This window comes from Cuculus canorus, chromosome 4, assembly GCF_017976375.1.
Source record: "Cuculus canorus isolate bCucCan1 chromosome 4, bCucCan1.pri, whole genome shotgun sequence".
Taxonomy (NCBI): Eukaryota; Metazoa; Chordata; class Aves; order Cuculiformes; family Cuculidae; genus Cuculus; species Cuculus canorus.
Window position 1 is genome coordinate 61,859,778 of NC_071404.1, and position 13,093 is coordinate 61,872,870.

The 13,093-nt window shown below is 44.2% G+C and overlaps 1 protein-coding gene across 4 annotated transcripts; it reads left to right on the forward strand.

Annotated features, from left to right (window-relative positions):
• Positions 1-102: 102 nt before the first annotated feature.
• NUDT9 (nudix hydrolase 9) lies at positions 103-11,199 on the forward strand. Of its 4 annotated transcripts, none has more exons than XM_054066066.1 (8): positions 103-381; positions 1,915-2,154; positions 3,603-3,698; positions 4,496-4,582; positions 5,854-5,965; positions 6,382-6,528; positions 6,788-6,872; positions 8,461-11,199. In XM_054066066.1, exons 1-8 carry the CDS (start codon positions 266-268, stop codon positions 8,634-8,636), a joined length of 1,059 nt encoding a protein of 352 aa, XP_053922041.1. In that variant the 5' UTR covers positions 103-265; the 3' UTR covers positions 8,637-11,199. The 4 variants fall into 4 exon arrangements, with proteins under 4 accessions (XP_053922041.1, XP_053922043.1, XP_053922040.1 ...); XM_054066068.1 differs by having other exon boundaries at positions 108-597; XM_054066065.1 differs by lacking the exon at positions 103-381 and adding an exon at positions 615-980.
• Positions 11,200-13,093: the final 1,894 nt, after the last annotated feature.

Here is a 13,093-nt window from a genome sequence, read left to right on the forward strand (position 1 = left end):
TCCCCGGGCTCCGAGCCCCGCCCCCTCGGGAATCTGCGAGCCCCGCCCGCCCCCAAACCACAATCTATCACCCGCCCCCTGTCGCGCCTCGCTCGCGAGGTCCGTGGGACGCGGGAGCCGGCGCAGTCAAAGAGCGGGCGGCAGCGGGGCGGGGCCGCGTGGGGGAGCCGCCCCTCGCGGTCGCCGCGGCTCTGCCCAGTGAGCGCCGTGCTTGTAAGGAGGCCTGGAAGGGGGGAGCAGGGCTACCGGCGGCCCGGAGCGGCCCATGCTTCCCCTCAGCGGCGCCCTGCGAGCGGCGCCCGATGTCGCTCGGGCGGTCGCCGTACTCTCCGTGACGGCCGCGCTGTGCGCCCAGCCCACCCGAGGCCGCCGGGAGCCCAGGTACCGCGGGCAAGCTCTGCCGGGCTGGAGGCGCTGCCCGCCCCGCGTGGGAACCGCTGGGGAGAGGGTCCACTTCGAGGTCATCGAGTCCAACCGCATCTGCCCGACGCCAGACCGTCCCCGAGCACCTCCTCCACCCGTCTCTTAAACACCCCCAGGGGTGGGGTCTCGGTCACCTCCCTGGGCAGCCTCTGACGGTGCCCGAGAACCCTTCTGGTGAATAAATGTTTCCTAATGTCCAATCTGAACCTCACCTGGCACGGTGAAGCCACTTCTTCTCGTCCCATCACACCTCTCATTTGGGAGAGGAGACCGGCACCCACCGAGCTACAACCTCCTTTCAGGCAGCTGTAGACAGTGATAAGGTCTCCCAGCAACCTCCTTTTCTCCAGGCTGAACCCCACCAGTTTCCTCAGCTGTTCCTCATAACCCATGATTTCTAGCCCATTCCCACCAGCTTCATTCCCCTCTCTGGACATGCTCCAGGACCTCAATGTCCTTGTAGTAAGGGGGCCCAAAACTGAACACAGGATTCAAGGTGTGTTATCGCCAATGCTGAGTACAGGGAGAGAATCACTTCCCTGGTCCTGCTGTCCTGGGTAAGAACAGACATTTTAGTGAGGCCTGTTATGACAGGACAAGGAGTAATGGTTTTAAATTAAGGGAGGGTAAATTTAGACTGGATATAAGGAAGATATATTTTTTACAATGAGGGTAGTGAAACACTGGCACAGATTGCCCAGGGAGGTGGTGGTGGAGGCCCTGCCCCTGGAGGTGTCCAGGGTCAGGCTGGATGGGGCTCTGAGCAATCTGATCTCATTCTAGATGTCCCTGCTCTTTGCAGGGGGTGTTGGGCTATATCACCTATAATTCTATGATAATTCTAGCCTTCTTGGAAACTGAAAAAAAACCCAAGGTATATATCCCGCTTGGTATTGCACAAAATGATGTTTTGGTGGTCGCAGGAACTTGTAGAGCAGTGTTGCTCAGGCATTTGGTTATTTGATTCTTCCTATTACCTGGTGTGCCACTGGATCTGAGAGCAGGACTCTTGTTAGGCTGCTTTGGTTTGTTGATGAAACGACCACACGTATTTAATGCTCAAGCAGGTCTCCTTGCTGCATTTATGGTAAATACCTTTGAGCTCTTCCTTGTATATGATTAAGACTTATGTTTGGACTTGATGATATTAAAGATCTTTTGCAACTTAAATGATTCTGTGATTCTATTTTGCAACTGCTCAGTGTTCCACACTGCTCAGGATGACAGTTCTAGTTCTCAGCTTCTCGCTCATGCTATGAAATCTTCATGTGTGTACAGGACAGGAGAGTACTGCTCTGCTTTAGGAGCTGAAGGTGAAATTCAGAATTTGTTGGTCCCAGGCATGCATTTGCACAGTGTCTGAAAGAAGCAGTAATATAAGCCTAGTCTGTTCTACTTGCTATAATGTACTGTGCTGATCTGGAATTAAATAACAGCATTAAAGCCTAATGAATTAGGTGATTTTTTTCATTTTTTTTTTTTTCATTTCAGTAACTCATCGGCAAACTGTTGGTCCCATCTTCATCCTGTTAACATGTTCAACAGTTATAATGTTAAGCAGTTCTACCACAGCAAAGCTCTCACCTCCCCATATCCTGGATCACACATCGAGCGTAGCCAAGTTCCTGAAGATAAAGTGGGCTGGCTGGTTGAGTGGAAAGATTATAATCCTGTGGAGTATACTGCAAAGTCTGTTTTGGCTGGACCCTGTTGGGCAGATCCCCAAATCAAGTGAGTGGAAATCGTGGCTCTTTTCTCCTGTGAACTCCTGGAAGAGTGATTGGATGAGTTAATAAGATCATCAACTTAAGTGACAAGTGATTTTATAGTGATGTGTGAAAGTCAAGACCTAGAAAAATGGTGGTTAGAGAACCAAATGGTTTTGGTTAGCTGTGAAGGTCTTTGACACGTGATTTTACTGAGCTGGTGATAAAGGTAAAAGTAGTGTTGACTGGAATAATGGATAGCTGTTTATCCTGTGTAGTGCTTCTCCTCTGTGTTTTGAACTGAGTAAAATGCTTCTAATTCTCTGTAAGATTTTGGGAGAAAACTGTAATAAGATACTTGTTTGTTCATGGACTGAATCAAGATGAGAAAAGATTTAAAGCAGAATTGTAGTTTTTGAGTTGAGTGCTCTGAGGAAATGTGGCAGTTTTCATGCATGGGTGTAGTTCTTTTCTGTAAATGTATATATTCATTCGTATCGATTCTGTGAATACATTCTCCATTCAATGAATGCTGTATGCTTCTTGGCTAGAAAGTTAGATGCATGCATCTAGTGTAACGTGGTAGTGTGAAGTGGCAATTCCTGTGAATGCACAGCTGTGTGGAAAGATCAGAAGATAACAGCTTCTGATGTTTCAGCCTTACCTTCCTTGTTTCCCATGGCTGTGTGAACATATGCTTCTATTTGCTATTAATTGGTTTAATATTCTGCTGACTGCAAGGCACGCAAGTCTTCAGACTCTGTAGAACTGCTAATGTTCTGCTGAGGCAGAGTTAGGAAAGTGCCAGGTAATCTTTTAATAAGTGTAAGTAATGCTTGAAAATAGTCTCTTTTTTAAAGGTATTAGTGTAACTTCCCAAACAAATTACGTGTGGAAGAGGGTAACCAGTAGTTTGAAACCTCTGATGATTTGAGAGGAATTGCTCTTGGGAGAGTATATACAGTTCGGTAGACAGATAACTGTTTCTCTACTACTTTTCAGAGATGCATATAGGAGGTTGGCATTAAACTAATTTTTAAAATTGGTGAATGGGTTATTTGCTTGCAACTCTGATAAATGATACCTAATAAAAAATTCTACTCCACTTTTAAAAATTGCAAAATCATTTTTAGTTTTATCAATGAGTGAAGTCCTTTTACTTTCTCTAACCTTAACAAGAACACCTTTGAAACACTTGTCTAAACGAAAATCTAGAAAGATGCAATGTTAAGTACTGTAGAGGGGCACACTTATGTCTGCAGTATGGAGTACAGAGAGACTGTCAGCAGTAAAGGTTGAGACTTTGTAGCCCCCTATAGAAAAGGGAGGACTTGCAACTTCAGTTATGGTAAAAACTGGTCATTGGTCAAATGGGTGTTGTGGATCTGGTGGTTGGCCTTCATGCTTTTGTGGGGCAGAGTGATGCTTTGTGTTTAATAACTTTTCTTCATTAAATTATTCTTTTCCACACAGTGATAAAAGTTTTTCTCCCAAATTCAATGACAGAGATGGAGAAGTGGAGAGGAAGAGTCTGAATGGCTTGTATATGGTTGAAAATGGGAGGCCCCGGTGAGTTTGGCTTTTATTTTGTTTGTATATTCATTCAGTGATGTAGTTTCGGAGCTCTTTGCAGGCCTGTCAGTTTTGATACATAGAATCTGCTAGGAAAAAAATCAAGATAGTCGCCCCTAGAGACAGGAAAAATGATACCTCAGTGCCAGAGTTCTTTCTGGAAGACTGTTGTGGCAGAGAAGCACTAAAAGGTTAGGCAGTACTACCACAGCAAAAGGTTGTGTTGATATTGGAGATGGAGGAGGTCTAACACTGTTAATAGTAGGGTCTGTGGAATGAATTGTTTCTGCAGTTTGACCTTGTGATGTGCTCTGAAGCTTTTGCACAACTCATGCTATGGCAGAGCAGAAGAGTATTTCCTCCCACTGGCAAATCCTGGCATAGCACAGATGGGTAACCTTACCCAAAAACCTCTTGGTTTTCTGCCATTTGTACATATCTGTAGTCTTGGAAAATAGATTCCATTCTTGGATGAGGTTGTGTCCACAATGTTTGATCTGGAGTATTTTAGGACATGAGATCTGGGATGACAAAGCCATTTTGTACATTTCCTTTCCTTATACTATCAAACACAAAAAGAGGGTGATGGAGTAAACCACGCTTTGTTCTCTTGCTCTTTAAAGCATATAGTGGCAACGGATAGTGCTTGGATGGTTGTTGAACAGATCAACAAGGATGTATGTTTCCTTTGTTGTTATTTAAACCTCTTCAGAGCTGCTTTTTTTAGAATACTTGGAGCCAATTTTGTATATGGTCAAGTAAATATGTTTAACGTACTGTGGCACTCATTTCAGAAATCCAGTGGGAAGGACTGGCATCACAGGCAGAGGATTGTTGGGGCGCTGGGGACCAAACCATGCTGCTGATCCTCTTGTAACTAGGTAAGGGACAGAGGACTGAAAGGTGCTGTGCAGTAGAGGAAAAAAAATACACATTTTTCTTTTTCTGTGCATCTCAGGATAGGCTGTTACTTCCCATGGGCCTTTTGTTTGTATTCGTCTATGAATGGAGAGGTGCATAGACATGCAGAACTCAAATTCTGCAATTTTTTTAGTCTTTGTTTCTGGAAAAGAGTAAAGACTCATTCTTTGACAAGCAAGCGCTTCTGAAATGCTGAGGAACATATTAAAAAAAAAAAACCCGCAAAGTTTAGCTCAACAGAAAAACATGATACAAATACTCTTCAGTAATCAGTGTGAAAACTGAAAGGATTACATGATATTTTGATACTGTATACATGATGTGCCAAAAGGCCTTGGATGTGGCACATTAAATTGCAGGAATAGTTTTTTTGCAGCATAATGATTCAACCACAAAAAAAGCATGCCTGCTTTTGCTTTGTAGGAAATACTAACTTGGCCTGCTGTATCATAGGAGGAGATGGGGATCAGCTCCTTTTTTTTGTCAGTGTGTGCTCTGTTTCAATGATGCTTTTGCCTGCAGGATCTGTGTGTGCTATTTTTTTTTTTCACACCAAAGAAGTACTCAGAGAAGATTGCATAGTTAACAGAAGTGCAGGCTAGGAAGTGCCATGCTGAAGACAGAACCATTGTCAAAATCATCCTAATGCATGTTCCCCTTTCTAGGAGACTACCAATGCTACTGTTGTTTCCTTTAAAGTAAAAGAAATGCTGTTTTTATTTTGTCTTTGTTTAGCTAGCTTTTTGCTTTAACTACTGATAGTTCTTTGCAGCTCTTTACTGAAGGCAATGGTGAGTATTTGTGTCTTTGTGCTGGAGCTAGGTGAGCAATTTGGAGGTGTTGCAACCTGCATGTTGATTCTGTTCTAGCAGAAGACATGCTGACCCTGTCATTATGGAGAGGCACAAGTGCAGCTCAGTGAGTGTTGCAGCTGACAGGATGTGCTGGATGCAGCTGTCAAAGGAGCTGCTGCTGCCAGTGTGCCTGCAGAAATGTGGCTTTTGTTTTCTGCCCCTTTTGCTAAGGAAAACGTGGTTGATGGAGGTGTATGAAAAGCTTGGTGTTTTGCCCTTGGCTGCGCTCTTGCTGGACAGTATCTGTTTGTCCTCCCCCGGGATGGTTCTTTTTCCACTTCATTTGCCCTGCACAAGTGACAGCATGGGCACCTTGCTGTTGCAGGCCCTTGTGTCAAGAAGCAGCAGAGAATATTCTTGTTTGTTATTTGCTGCAGGTGGAAAAGAGATGGAAGTGGCAATAAAATTGCTCATCCAGCTACTGGCAAAAGCATCTTGCAGTTCGTAGCTATCAAGAGGAGAGACTGTGGGGAATGGGCCCTTCCAGGGGTAAGAGCAAAGCTTTGGAGATGGTAGACATTGCCCTGCTGGTAAGGTTCCCAGGCACTACCTGGTGTGTATGTGATAGAAGTGTGCTTTGTGATGAATGGCATCATGTTGCAGAGGTGAGGAGAAATGCTCTGTAAACTGGCTTTTCACAAGCATCAACTGACATGCCTTCTACTGTTTCTGCCTTGCAAGGTGGTATTTGTATTTTATCCAAACCACGCGTTTTGCTTAACACAGGTACAATTTAATCTGTTGCAGGTTTTGAGAAATGTGTACGTTTGCTCTTTATAACTAAGTTCCTCCCATGTCCTGAGTATGATGCAGGTGGATGTAGGACACTAAAGGCCAGTCAAAAGGGACTGATAACAAGTGGAGTCTGATGGATATTCACCTTTTTTTTTTTTCCCCTCTCTAAGGGGATGGTGGACCCAGGGGAGAAGATCAGTGCCACCCTGAAGCGAGAATTTGGGGAGGAGGCCTTGAATTCCTTGCAGAAAACACCAGAGGAGAAAACGGAGTTGGAGAAGCAGCTACACAAGTTGTTCAGCCAGGAACACTTTGTGGTGAGTTCTGTGTCTCTTGGGGTAATCTGTTGAGCTATGCGTGTAACTTGCAGCTGTATGGAAGTTGAAGAAATGTAGCTGGAATGAAGAAAAGCTGTAATGCTCAGGTTGTTGCCATGTAAGAAGTGGGAGGGACTATTGAAAGCTCTGTGAGGGTCAATGTACTAGAGGGAAAGAAAAAAAAAATCTTTGTATTGATTCTACCTTGTTAGTTTCCTGTTGTGATTCTGAGCATTTTTTGGTTTGTTTGGCCCCGTAGGTGTACCGAGGATATGTGGATGACCCTCGTAACACTGATAACGCTTGGATGGAGACAGAGGTTGTGAACTATCATGATGAAACTGGTGGGTGTCGTCATGTGGGCTCTCAGTTGCCTTTTACACTATATATTGGTTTGAAATTGGAATGTATGCTGGGCTGAGATTGGCAATGAAATTGGAGGAGCATGCAAGTCAGGTGTAAAATACTGGACTAAAAACTATGGGCATGTGGGTCTCCTGTCATGGCTGAACATCTTAGGACACAGGTAGTTGTTCTCCTTTGGTTTCTATCAGTCTTGAAATAAGGAACATATGGACTCTGCCTGAAACTGTTCAGTGGTGAAGGAGTGGTGGTAGTGGAGGGGTGGTTTGAGTGGAAGGGGCCTTTAAAAGTCATCTAGTTCAACCACCTCTGCAATGAGCAGGGACATCTTCAACTAGATCAGTTTGCTCAGAGCCCTTTCCAGTCTGACCTCGGATGTTTACAGGGCTGGGGCATTGGTTATGTAGTTCTAAGCTACGGACCGTGTGTCTTCTTATGGAGATTGAACATTGGACAAGGGCTCCTTCTTGTGTCTGTATTTATCTCAAGTTGGTTTAATTTCCTTTTTTAGTGAGTCTGGTGTGGAAGGCTAGTCTGTTTCTTCTTCCCATATTTAGTGGGAATAATTTAATAAATTTATTTTTCTTCCCATAGTTAGTGTTTGCTTCAGGAGCACACTCTGGGCATTGGCAGACTTTCACTGCATTTATTGCTTTGATGTAATTGCTCTGAGAGACCCCTTATCTCGCTTACTCTGCCAGGGTAATTGTTGGACCTTATAAATAATGAATTGCAATACACTGCTAATTCTTAGGTTGGTCTATTATCTTGGATTTTCTTCACCTTCCTTTTGAGATAAATGAGTCTAGTCGAGTCAAGTGTGTCTGACTTGAACGTTCAAGTCAGAGACTTCATGTAGTGACATTTCCAGTACTTTGTTAATAGATACTGGTGGTGAAGTTTCACATGTCACTAGTCCTTGATTTATCAGGCTTCAGAAACAGTAAAGGTACCATTCCTTTGATCTGTGTTTCTATTACACATTCTGTAATGCTTTTGAAAGTGTTTATTTGGTTGTTTTCTGTGAAGTCCTGGGACCCTTTTCGGAAACAATGTAAGAAACTTCAGAGAGCAATTCAGAAACCTTTCCGCATCCCTCAAGTACTACTTTTGATTTTGTGGCCTTTAGTAAAATTTCAGTTATTCTGGTTTTCCATAGCTTAGATGTTTCAGAATTCAGATAATATCCTGTAAGATAGTGTGTGAGAAAGGAAGCAGTCAAATGTTAGCCGAACAAAAATAAAAGTAGTGGAATCGGCAAAATTTGTGGCAGTGACTACATGTTGTCAGAATGATTGCTAGTAACTTGTCATGCTGCTGATGGTAGCCCAGGAGTGGTGACAAGGGGTTACACTATGGCCACTCAGATTTGACTCAAAACAGTGCGAGTGTGAAAAAGGTTTCTGGCACAGAATCACAAAGCAACTTTATTTGTTTCTCTCTGAGAAGCAGTTGAAGGTTGCTGCCTGTGAAGGAGCCACGTGGAAGAGTTAAACTGATCAGATGTGAGAAGAAAAAGCAGGAAAGAAGGTGTAGTATAGCACATGCTAATTCTTGTTTTGTGAACAGGTGAGACAATGGATAATCTCCCTCTGGAAGCAGGTGATGATGCTGGAGTAGTGAAGTGGATGGACATCAGTGAGGAGCTCAACCTGTATGCAAGTCACAGCTACTTCATTAAGCTTGTAACAGAGAAATGGGGAGCCCACTGGAGTGAGGATCCTGGTCCTGAGTGCCATGAGTGATGTAAACAAGGCATGGACACACACCAAGGGGAAAATAAGTTTGAAGTTTTTCCAGCTTTGAAATGGAGATGACATTGTCCTCTTCAGTGGAAATTCAGTGACAATTGTGTGAAATTCAGCTGGCAAAAACACTTGGAAGTGAGAAATGGAGACTTTTTCAGAGGCTTCAGATTGCTTCTTTTGCTTTCTTAGCTAATGTGAAATGACATGAATGTGGAGCTGTTGTTTTCCTTTCTTGTCTTCATTATTTTCAGCCGTTTCATACTATCTGCAGATTTACATGTCAACATTGGGATTCTGACTGCCTGTATTTCGGAAGCTGTTCACTTTAGCTCTGTTTTTATGCGCCGATTTCTTGTCAGCAGTAAGAATCCTTAAGGGATAGGAGACTGTAGGATGACAATCTGAATAATGACTTAAATGCTACAAGTGAAGTTTTCTTTCTGAGTGGTTTCACCTAATATGTCTTTTCAGTGATTTTTTTTCTATTTTGATAGATTAGTTTTCACATTAGATTTCTTTTTAGTTTACAGTATGGATGTTATTTACATCTGAGTGTCTGGTGTAACTTGATGACTGATTTGAGACATGTGATATGATAGTGATAGTACAAGGGGGAATGGCTTCAAATTGGAGGGAGGAAGAGTTAGAATAGACATTATGAAGAATTTCTTCATTAAGAGGGTGATGAGGCGCTGGCATAGGTTGCCCAGGAAGGTTGTGGCTGCCCCATCCTTGGAAGTGTTCAAGGCCAGGTTGGATGGGGCCTTGAGTAACCCGATCCAGTGGGAGGTGTCCCTGCCCATGACAGGGGTGTTGGAACTGGATGATCTTTAAGGTCCCTTCCAACCGAAACCATCCTATGATTCTATGATTTTGGAAGAGCTGGATTTCGAGGTTCCTCTTTCCCACTGCTTATGGCAGTCCAGCTGTTGAGGAGACTTCCATAAACAGGATCATTGGAAAGAGCAGCCTTACAGTATTATATAATCTTCTAAATGTGGTGTGTTTTACAGTTTAGGTAATGTGAGCAACTTGTAGTTAAGAGGCCAGCATGGCCTTCTATGGTGTTTATACTGATAATAAGAGCTGCACAAGTTCCTGACATTTCTCCCTATGTTTTTAAGGGGTAATTGCTATCAATTGTGTACCAGTGTTGGATTGATGACAGTTAAAACTAAAAGTTGTGTTTGAGACCTGAGAATGGGCTCTGAGTGACTTTTGAGCTGTATATTGATGCAGGGTGGTAATAAATGTCATGGTCTGGAATTACTTTGTTAAACAGTACTGTGATATGCTTGGGCATTGTTAAGACTCTTGGCCTCATCCTGCTTAGCTAATGAATGGTTTTAGGGCTTCATCCTTTTCAACACAACTCCTTCCTCCCATTTAGCTAATGAAATCTTTAGGAGTCATGTCCATTTACATGGGGAACCTTGCAAATCTTGTGGAGTTACTAGTATATTCCTTTCAAAGGAAAAAGTAATGCTAAGAGTTACTAATTGTATCTTCAATCCTTTCTCACCTCTTCCTGTTTGTTCAATAGCTTCTGTGGTCTTATTAAAAGAGCATAAGCGCTTTCTATTGTTGTAGAAGCTCCCAGAGACTTGATTTATGCAAAAATCTTTCTTCATAATTGTAGGTAAGTTGTGGTGGTTGCATATGCAGAAACTTTTTGGATTAATCTCTCCTCAGCGTAGAATGGCGACTGGGTAATATCTGGTAGGGCCAAACCTGAGACAGCCTGAGAAACAAAAGGCACAGCCTGCTTCGGGCGTTGATTTCCCTCTTTAATCCCGGTCTTTGGAAACAGGATCACTGAAATGAATTTGGTATATTTTTTTCTTAAGAAAAGATGAAGTGAACTAAGAAGTTTGATGCTCAGCATTTATTCAAGCTTAATAAGTAGTAAAACAAGGTTTGAGAGAGCTGTACCTTCACCCATGCTGGCTTCAGAGGTGAGTGTGTAAAACAGGACTTGGTCGCTATATAACCTCAGTTTCCAGCACACTGGTGATACAATAGATGGGAAAGAGCTGTAGGAAGTTGAAGGAACAGCGTTCTGTAGGAGACATCCATAGTTACATCGGAAAACCACAAGATGTTGTGAATCATACCTTCTTAAGACATTTGGGATGCTTAGTTTACTTTTCCACTGATGAAGCAGCCAAGTTTTTTTATGTGACGTCTACTAATCCTTGAAGGATTGATGGGTTTGGCAATGGGAGCCTCTGTGTGTTACAAGAGAAATATTTCTTCTCTATTTATTCAATATTCTGACTCTAGGGTTTCGTACTTCAGCTGGGTGGTACTTCTGTGACATTGCCTAGAGTACTGAAGCTGCTAACTGAGCAGGAGTGTTACAAATTCAAAAAATACCTCCATTTTCCTCAAGAAATGGGAACTTGTGAATCTAAGTCCCTGCTGCATATTGAGGCCAGATGGGTACCAGCAACATATTTGCAGTTTGAGAGCTGTGCTTTCTGACATCTGACTATATTCAGGTTAAGCAAAAAGCTATTGAAAGATCAAGCCTCTAAATAAATTTTCAGTTACGGTGTTTGCTTGGTCTTTCTGTTTGGTTTATTTTAGTAGAAACCCCTGAACCATTAAATAAGTTTAAGGTAATAGATGTATCTGGGAAAAAATCCTATAGGATGTGATTTTTTAAGTTGTTGACTTTATGGGGGATCTGTTCAAAACCACCAACATCTCTGTGGTCTTTTCTGGGCACAGGTCTGAGGGCGTGGTGCACAATACATACTTACTGGATTGCATGCATTTGCAGCTTAATAAGGATGGAAGGCTGTGGCAAGTGTGACCACCCTGACAAGGACCCAATAAAAATTATGGCCGACTAAGGACCTGACAAGTGCCAGGCTGGTCAAAGACATGGGTGGGGGGGGGGTGGTTCGAGCGGTCAGGGCGAGCAGGAAGGGCTCAGGGAGAGGCTGGTGGCTGACCATGGTGGCTAACAGGCAGAAGATTAAAACTGCTCCGGGTGCTGCAGCGAGCAGGATGGATACTGCCACCCAGACAGAGCTTCAGTGGGTCCATGCAGCCACGCAGACCCTGGGCTGTAGGCAGTGCCCCCCTCCCACACCAGCCCGTGCCTCTGGTACCGCTACACTTGTGGGAGCTGTGCACGAGTCGCAGAACTCCTTCACATGGTGGCAGAGCTGAGGGAGGAGGTGAACAGGTTAAGGACTATCAGGGAATGTGAGAGGGACGTAGATCTTTGGAGCAGTGCCCTCGCACAAACCCAGCAGGCTGCTGGAGCCAATGTGGCGGAGCAGCTCGATCCTATAATCTGTGAGGCAGGGGGAACAAGAGATGGGGGATGGCAGCAAGTTCCTGTCCGGCGCAGGAAACCTGCTCCCCCCACCCGGACAACTAACCCCCAGATAGCCCTCAGAAATAAATATGAAACGCTGCAGGTGGAACCTATCCCCCAGGAAGAAGCAGAGGAAGAAGGGGATGGTCCCCACAGCCTAGAAACATTCCCTAGGCTCCAGCATTCTCGGAGGGCCCTAAAAACATCCTCTGTCAAGAAAAAGAGGAGAGTGATCGTCTTAGGGGATTCCCTTCTTAAAGGAGTGGAGGGACCCATCTGCAGACTGGACCCGCTCCACAGGGAAGTCTGCTGCTTGCCGGGGGCATCAGTGAGGGATATCAATAGAAAACTCCCTTCCTTGGTGAAGGAAACGGATTACTATCCCCTGTTAGTATTTCAAATAGGTAATGATGACTTACAGCGCAGAAAGCTGAAAGCCATCAAAAGAGACTTCAGGGCTTTAGGGAGGATGATGGAGGGCTCTGGAGCACAAGTGGTGTTTAGTTCCATCCCAATACTAAGGAATATGGAACAGGAGGTCAGGGACATACAGATGATTAATGCCTGGCTCCGAGCCTGGTGTGAGGAGAGAGGCTTTGGCTTCTTTGATCATGGGGTGACCCACCCACCCCCAGGTTTTCTTACTAGGGATGGATCATACTTGTCTCCAAGAGGGACTAAAGTTATCTCTAAAAATCTAGTTAGGCTCTTAAATAGAGCTTTAAACTAGATGTGGAGGGGGAAGGGGAGGAGACCAGGCTAGTTGGGAATGAGCCTGGAAGTGGGAAACCGGCGGCTGAGAAATGGTGTGCTGGAGAGGACCACCAGTACACCACAACAGGGCAAGTGAGGGCGAGTACAAGTGGGGACAGTAAGGATGAAACTGGGTCTGTGGAATTAGTTATTCCAAGGACCAGTCAATCGAGAATAAACTCTCTTCCCTTTACGAGGGCTGAAGGTTCATCTGCCCAGCTGAAGTGCATTTACACCAATGGACGCAGTATGGGCAATAAGAAGGATGAGCTGGAAGCTGTTGTAGGGCAAGGTGACTATGATGTCATTACCATCACAGAAACGTGGTGGGATGACTCACATAACTGGAGTACAGCTATGTTGGGATATA

Excerpts from the sequence above, each read along its gene's own strand:
- NUDT9 (XM_054066065.1), top strand. The coding sequence starts at position 814 with ATGATTTCTAGCCCATTCCCACCAGCTTCATTCCCCTCTCTGGACATG. Across the intron at positions 981-1,914 it reads CCCTGGTCCTGCTGTCCTGG|TAACTCATCGGCAAACTGTT; the intron begins GTAAGAACAGAC and ends TTTTCATTTCAG. Across the intron at positions 6,873-8,460 it reads GAACTATCATGATGAAACTG|GTGAGACAATGGATAATCTC; the intron begins GTGGGTGTCGTC and ends TTTTGTGAACAG.